General features: G+C 34.6%; 1 protein-coding gene across 1 annotated transcript in view; it reads right to left on the bottom strand.

Annotated features, from left to right (window-relative positions):
• Positions 1–1,050: 1,050 nt before the first annotated feature.
• Positions 1,051–8,406, bottom strand: part of LOC108747939 — a 100,199-nt gene continuing 92,843 nt past the window's right edge. The window contains exons 5-6 of the mRNA XM_018485840.1: positions 1,605–1,730; positions 1,051–1,450 (exon numbers count right to left, since the gene is read on the bottom strand). Coding sequence (XP_018341342.1) covers positions 1,255–1,450; positions 1,605–1,730 — 322 coding nt within the window. The 3' untranslated portion in view covers positions 1,051–1,254. The remainder of the gene's footprint in view (positions 1,451–1,604; positions 1,731–8,406) is intronic.

The raw sequence follows: 8,406 nt of genomic DNA, 5'->3' as shown, positions 1-8,406 counted from the left end.
ATCGAATCATTCTGAGTGTCGAAAATTCATCAAATCAAGTATCATGAATCCATCGATGAATATTTCGATTGGTTTTCGAACATCTTCGATGTCGATTCGATATCGTTTTGACGAGTCATTTCTCGCTGAAATGTTGTTGCTTGTACTTTTCCAGGTTCTTTTCTGGATTTTTCCTGGAGATGTAGCGAATCATAAAGTTGCCTGATATCTAATACCGGATATCGGATATCCAGAAAGAATGTGACACCAAATTCAATATTCGATCGGATATCCGGTAAGACAATTATTCAGCTGGATATCAGATATTTTCTGAATATTCGATGCAATTCTGCTCTATTAATCTGTTAATAGCTTTAAGATCACCTTAAAATAGCCATATTAATTTTTTTATTTTTCTAACTTAAAAAGAAAAAGAAAAAGATGAACTGTGTATGAAGTTCAATTAAAATGAAATTCTGCCTAAATGATACGAACTTTCAATATATTATACAATTTCAGCCGGATATATTGCTGAATACTGATACTCGGTTATCTGGCCGAATAATAAAAAGCCGGATACCAAATACTTCTCAGATATTCGGTACTTCTCGGATTTCGATATTTCAGTTTTTCTCTTCTTTACAACACTAATTGTAACATAAAGAAAGGATGCGGAAGAGAACGTGATTAACTTCTTGAGGGACTGGCACATATACATACATTTTACCTAACGTTTGACTATTTAGCGAAATACATTACAACCACATATATGTGTACATATATGTGTTTATATTTCTCAAACATCTTATAATAGTATCACTATTGTTCTATTCGCTATTATTATTTTGCTATTATTGTTTTATATATTTGTTTTAGCTTATATATTTTAAATAAATGTATTTGAAATGTCAAATAAAATAATTTTTGCCAGCCTTCAAAAATTAATTCCTCAGTAAGTTAAACAATTAAATCATCTGAGAGAAGAATTAAAAGATGCAATACATTAACGAGTTAATATTTCTCACGATTAATTTGTTTTTAATTTGATTAATTCACTAAAAAAGTGTGGGATTATGCATTTTTTTAGTATTGTAAAATGTCTTCAGTTTTTAATCAAGGTGGCAAATCACTCAAATTGCCGACACACATACCTATTAATTACATTTCTTATTACTGATTACTGGATGTTAAAGGTCCTTATTGGTTAAATATGTTGAATGAGTAGTCAGAATTTTCATGGCAAATTTCGAACTACGAGCTATGTCAATTTCTAGATCAGTTTCGACCATTAGATGAAGAGAACTTGCTACTGTTGACAGAATCGCATCTACACACGCAGCAAGAGGGAAACAAGAACCAGTCCATGAATATACCCTTACAGTCGTTATCAGGGTCGTACGCGAGCAACCTGTGCCACTTGTACTTCTGCTCGCATCCGCAGTCCCTGCTGCATCGATTCGTTTGTGTTTTTCTGCAAAGAAGAAAATACAATTTACCTAGTGTTTTTATTGTGTAAGAAATCATATATGAATCTGTACATACATCTGTATAATAAACATTTATTTCAGAAAAATCATATAAAACATTTGAAATAAGGAGACTCAGAAAACAATTGTTTTACTTACGAGCACACTTCTTGATGTATCGCTTGTTCGAAATGTTGAGTATTCACGATGGCGCGAATTTTTCCTGCACTGTTGCTTGCCCAATAAGGAGTCACGATTTCAATTTTCGATTCACACGCATCAATTCTGCAACCATTACCGTGACATTAATTATTATATGTATAATTATTCCGTAGCAGTAAGAAAAAAAAGAAAGGAAACTATTCTTAAACAAACAGAAAATATTCTTAAACGGGACTTCAAGAGTATTATAAAAAGTGTATTATTATTGAATCAATATAGTGTCTGTATTACTGGATTAGCCTAGAATACAAACAGTATAAATTCCTTTCAAAAATACATTTTAATACCTAGCCAACGCAAAGCATTCCTGAAATATTCACAAAAGTTTCCTAAAATCCCCCAAAAAAAATATTCCAAGAGTATTTCGGTATATCCCGAAAAATTTACGGAATGTAATGCAACTTCTATACTTATACAACAACTTCTATACTTATAAAGCAACTTTTTGTTCTATAAAGAACACATTTTATATGTTTTTACCTTAAAGCCCAGTTTTCGGACTCATTTCACAAGTGAAATACTGCACTCCTTATATCTGTTAGTTGATTTTTATTTACAAATAAATGCTCTTTTCCGCGGCCCTCTGTCGGCGGAGATGTTCGCGAGTGATTTTCGTGATATTATATATTCAAGGAATACTCAAGTAGCACAATAGCGCTTACAAAGCGCTAAAAAAGCGATCATATGCATTTTTTTAGCGGTTTAATAACGCTTTATAAACGCTGGATGCTCTACTTGGGTATTCATAAACATTCTGAATGTTTCATCGACATTTGCACATTCTGTGATAATTAATTTATGTTCCAGAATAATTTTGGTATATTGGGAATACGGACCAAATTTTCTAAAAATATTTTAGGCCTCGTTTCTACTGAGCGCATCACGCGTCGTATCGTCATGAGTTCAATCAATTAAAACATCCCATTTATATGTATACATAATCTCTCTCTTTTTCTCTTATGCGACGCGTGACATACTCAGTAGAAATGAGGCTTTAGCATTATCTAGATATATACGAGGGGCATCACAAAATTAATTTCCTTATCAATTAAGTTTTCTTTTCATAGCAAAAAAAGGAATCGATTATACGAGTAGCTAGTGCATTGTAGAGACTTTTTGTTTGAGTATTTTAATTTAGCAATATTTTTTCATTTATGGTGAATTCGATTGGAAGCACTAGAGACTCTTTAATCAGAAATGGTCATAAGGATTTCGTCAAATTCCTCCAAGCAAAAGGAATATAGGTTATCTCTCTCCTCCACTAATAGCGTATATACATGATATATACACACTTACGTTATTTTGTGTACGTCGGCTTTAATGTACGCACTGAGTGCGTCCAATCGAATTCGCTATTAGTGTCACCTTTACTGCAATCATTAGGTCTATTGGCGTTGCTTAAAATTCCTAAAAATTGTTGAATTTAAAGTGAGATAGACATACATTTAGACATTAAAAAGGGAAAAAATGAAAATGTTGAATGTACACAATGCGAACAGATCTATTGTTAACTGAGAATTATAGAGGCGTCAATACAAGGCAACAATAGACTACAAATTACGTTTGATAATTCGGTCTTTAATCGCAAAAAAAAAATAAAAATGCAATAAATATTCATCATCGACTAATTTTTATGTGGAAAATAATGAATAAGTATGCAAATAGTTTGACGCAAATAGAGTTCATTAACAGTCGCACGGAAATTGTACTTGTCAGAGAAAAAAGTCGTATCCATAACTATAACATAAAAATTTGTAGTTAAGATAGTATTTTCATAAAATGATATTAGGTGTACAACTTTGCTTCCGCCGTTTTCCTATAGATGGCTTTAGCCAGTGGTGATTGAAATAAATAGATCATAGACGTCATACAATAAACTTGGGCATCTGTCAACATAACCCCATAGAAACATTAGTCGATTTGTGTCTGCATCATAAAGTTATTCTCGATTGAAAATGTCAGTTTACGAGCCCAATTCTCGTCATTTGCGGAAGGTTTTAATTTTCTGCTTCAATATGAAGAAATCTGCGGCTGAGGCTCATCGAATGCTCTCAAATGCTTATGGTGAGGCCGCTATTAGTGAAATCCTGATTTACAGGAGGGCCAGTACGGGTTCCGTGCGGGGCGGTTCTCTGTGTACACGATCCTCAGGGTCCGCGCCCTCACGGAACGAATATTTGTACGAATGTGGTAAAATTTTAAATACAAGTAAACTGAAATACTTTATGCTTGTGTGCAATTAGAAACATATATACGGTCTAGTTTTTGAGATAATTGCAATTAAAATGTGCAGTTTCAACACATGATGCATATATGGAATTCAAGTTAACCCTAGCAAACTACTTATGGATCCAAATGCGATTTTTTACATTGTTATAACTTTTTTATAATATAATTTGAAGACCCAGATTGAAGCTGAAAAAAATCTTTAACTGTCCATAGATATGATAAGCCTGCAAGAATATTTTTTTTTGCGTTATTCTCGATGTGAGAATGCACGAAAGTTTAAAGAAAGTACTTGTAAGACCCATACGTTACTAACTTGTAAGTTTTTGGCATTCTGAATACCCCTTTATTTTTTTATTAAATATACGTTTATTATTGAGTTTCGGATAGTATAAAAGTAAGTACACAAAAATGTAAAATTAGAAAGAATTATTTCAATATAATAAATAGTATTGTAAATATTTTAATCTCTGTCAGTCTCTTCGGAAATCGCTTGGCCGGGACGGATGTACTCATATTACTTTAGAGCAAACGTTGCATCATTCTTTAAATTAAATTCTAATAAACTTAATTATATATACTATAATAGTATTCATATCTGTACAATTCATTATATTTTATTTTATATTGTTCAAATAATAAAATTTTATTTATTAATTGTAAACTTATAATATGTTATAGATTTTTCAAAAATGTCGATTTTCAAAAATTTCGATAGTTCAAATAATTACACTTTTTTGAGCGATTCATATCGTACTAATTTTTTTTGTTAGTCCAAAGGGTCAACTAAAAAATCCTACGGGTTTTGCTTAAACATTAAATTAAAAAATTTGAGAATTTTTTTATCCAAAGTAATCATTTTTTGCGAATTTTTCCAATCAAATTTCTTTGAAGCATTGTAATTATTTGAAAGTAACATATTATTTATTTGATTCATATTTATGTCTTCGTCTGACTACGAAGTATAAATTTCAAATGTTTTAAGCTAAAAAATACATATTCAGTCCAAAGATATAGTTTTACTTACTCTGATGTAGCCGGGAAGATAACCAAAACTAACAATAGTTTACTAGAGTTAACATCGGATTTTTAATTATAGCACCCATACCGTTCTCAGGATTGTTATAAAAAACGAATATGCAATGAAGGAATATGAAACGGATATTGAAAAAAAAAATTTTAGTAAATATAATTTTTTTAGTAAAAATAATTTTTAGTTTAGCTAGGAAAACAGAGCCGCAAAAAGAACGATTTTATTTGGCATATAGTGGCGATCGAAGGGAGTGATGGGGAATCAAGAGCACGGTCAGCGACACATAAGTAGAACAAAAACGTTGAAAAAATGTTGAAAAAATATTTTTCTGTAACATTGAGTAACAGTTACAAGTAAAGTTTTTAATACATTATAAGTGTTTATGTTAGAAATAACAATTAATTAAACTTTTATGAAAGTAATACACAATATAAAAAAACTATTATAGAACTTTTATAAAACTATTATAAAACTTTTTTTTACTGTAAAAGAATAATTTTAAAACGTTTACCTATCAGTTTAGCTAACATTTTTACAACATCTATATAACCCATTCTTAAAATAATTCTTTGTTCACTGAAAAAAATGTGTGTATTTTTACAAGAAAATTACATGTATATGACCAAAAAATTACCTAAATATGACTGAAAATTTTTTAGAAAAAAATTCGTTCTCTGGTGCGATGCGCAGAGTGCACACCGCTGACGTGCGAGTAAGTCGCCAAAGTGAGATGACAACAGTACTTATCATGGTAAATGCTGATTTCAATACGTTACATGGAATAAAATTCGAAATATTTCAAATGATACTTTTATTTATGATAATAAAAACATACATTATTTACTTTTAAAAGGTGTTGTAATTATACGTTTTACAAAAATATATATAAATTATTATCCATGTACATTATAAATAATATTTTTTTAAGTAACAAGCTTCTTTTCATTATAGCATATGAATATACTATATATTGTGACGTTTCCGTCCGTCACAAGAGTCGTAAGGCCCGACCGAACAACGCAGCTCTGGCGTCCTGGGTCCTTTCACTTTTTAGAAGACGGACGTATCTACGCACTCTCGTAGCGTCATTTTGTATATTTCGCGTTTGTTTCGTTTTGTTTATGCGTCTCACAGATTTTCTACATCGGTTTATCGCTTTTTTGTGCGTATCGTATCGCGATTACAGGATAATTGATTCCCTTGCGACCTTGTAGATTTTTCGTCGTCTCACCGAACTATAGAGGAAGAAAGAAGACGGCCAGGACTGGGAGTCAGAGAAGGAGCGATTGAGAACGGATTGGCCGGGACGCCCAGCATCCTACCAAACGGGTAGTACACAGGTGATATCGCTATTTCAATATTTTTTGCTTTTGGTTCGAGACATGTTTTATTGCACTATATTGCAGGCACATGGCGGAGTGATCACAAGGACCGCAGGGGATGGCCACTTTACGCCCCAGTATTGGCGAGAGCCCCATGACGGAGCTTCGGAGATCCCTGAGGAATCGGAAGCGGAGACACCGACGACTGGAAGCCGGCATCGAGATACGAGTCTCCCGTAAAATAAAGGTCCTAAAGAGTCTCTTAAGCAGCCGAAGGAGATCCCGTTGAATTTCGCGCGCTAGAACATGGAATGCTTGAGTGACACGACTCACGCGACTCGCGTACGAAGGATCAACGGGATGAGACGAGCGCCACAAAAGTGTAAGGTCGCTAATTTCCGCGTCCGGGAGGCGCATGTCATTGTCGTTGTCGGATTTAATATATGAAACGCACGCCGAAATGTCGTGCGTTAAGCTTTTCGCGGTATTTGCGTCTAAGCGTGCGCCTCCCGCGTGTGTGTGTGCGACTTTGTGTGTGTGCGTGTGCGTGCGTTCGTGCGTGCGTGCGTTCGTGCGTGCGTGCGTGCGTGCGTGCGTGTGTGTGTGTGTGTGTGTGTGTGTGTGTGTGTGTGTGTGTGTGTGTGTGTTATAAGATTTTCGGGAGAGTTATTTTCCGCGTCCGTTTAAGCCACAGCCTAGTCATTGTCGTTAAGTCTTGTTGCGTATCGAGTTGCATCGCTATATCGAAACTTTGTATCGTGGTGTCTGCATATACTCTATCTTTTTCCGACTTCCTGTAAAACGGTTCGAAATCCCGCAGAACACGAGGTCGCGCCGTGTTTGTGATAATACCGTAATCGTCTCCTATCTCGGCTATCAAGGCGTCGAGCTATTGTTCACGCGATTTGCGAGAAATATTCTTACGTGACGTGAGCTCGTGCCGCCGAGAGTTAGCGTAATTGATACGCACCACATAGAGAACATCGGAGCTCGTGCGAGGCTAAATTAACGCATTTTGATCAAATACTGTCGCCGTGATCTTGTCTACGAGTATGAACGAAAGTCGGAAATTAAATATAATAGTTACTCTTATTATTACTAATTATTGTGTGATTTATTGCCGTAGCCCGCTTCTCCAAACAATCCTCTATCCTCGACCACGAACCGCCCTCTGCCATTCCCGAGGCTGAACTTACCGGTAACAAGTATCGTCAATGTTCGAGTACGCAGAACGTACAATATTCTTGTTAGAATATTGTACAGAGAATATACCGAATGATTTTGAGAAAGAGTAGTACTCTCACTCGTGCCTGGCGCCTAACTATCGATTTCGAGATTTTGTGTTGCCCTTAAGAGTGGCCGCGAGTTGGACAAAGATGCATACTTGAACAAAATGGCCACTTTATTGAGTGACGTAAACACATATGTTCTGATCAAAAAAGATTCTACTAAGAAACTCACGACGGCTTTAAGATCCATGCTCACCAGATGGAAAACAAAAAATTATATTAGCGACACTAAGTACAGAACGTTATATTGTAGTGATGGATCACTTCCGAGAGTCTATGGGTTGCCGAAGATTCATAAACCTAGTTGTCCTCTAAGGGTCATCGTTTCTTCAATAGGTAGTCTGCTGTATCCATTGGCTACATATTTACATAACATACTATTCAAATCCATTCCCAAAGCGAATAGTTACATTAAAAATAGTTTCGAATTAGTCGATAAATTAAAAAGATTACACATTACAGACGAATATAAATTAATTTCATTGGATGTTAAATCTCTGTTTATGAATGTTCCAATGGAGATAGCGGTCGACTGTGTTAATGAACAGTGGGATTTTATTTCTTAACAGGGATTGCTCTCTTTCTAGAGAGGAGTTTTTGGGAGCGATAAAGTTTATTCTAGATTCCACATTTTTTTCATTTAATAATACAATTTATAAGCAAAGCTTCGACACTCTCCTTTATCACCTGTAATAGCGGACTTGGTAATGAGGAGACAGTGTCCTTGATGTTGTTGGACTTGGATATTTTATTTTAGATACGTGAATGACATTTGTACTGCGGTACTCTCTCGAAAATTGACGTGTTACTAGAACAATTTAACTTATTCCATCCGCATCTGCAATTTACTTCAGAAGTGGGGGGGGGGG

The sequence above is a fragment of the Trachymyrmex septentrionalis genome, unplaced genomic scaffold (genome assembly GCF_001594115.1).
Source record: "Trachymyrmex septentrionalis isolate Tsep2-gDNA-1 unplaced genomic scaffold, Tsep1.0 scaffold205, whole genome shotgun sequence".
Classification (NCBI taxonomy): domain Eukaryota; kingdom Metazoa; phylum Arthropoda; class Insecta; order Hymenoptera; family Formicidae; genus Trachymyrmex; species Trachymyrmex septentrionalis.
Note: the sequence above shows the minus strand (reverse complement) of the source record. Positions and strands in the feature narration are given on the sequence as shown.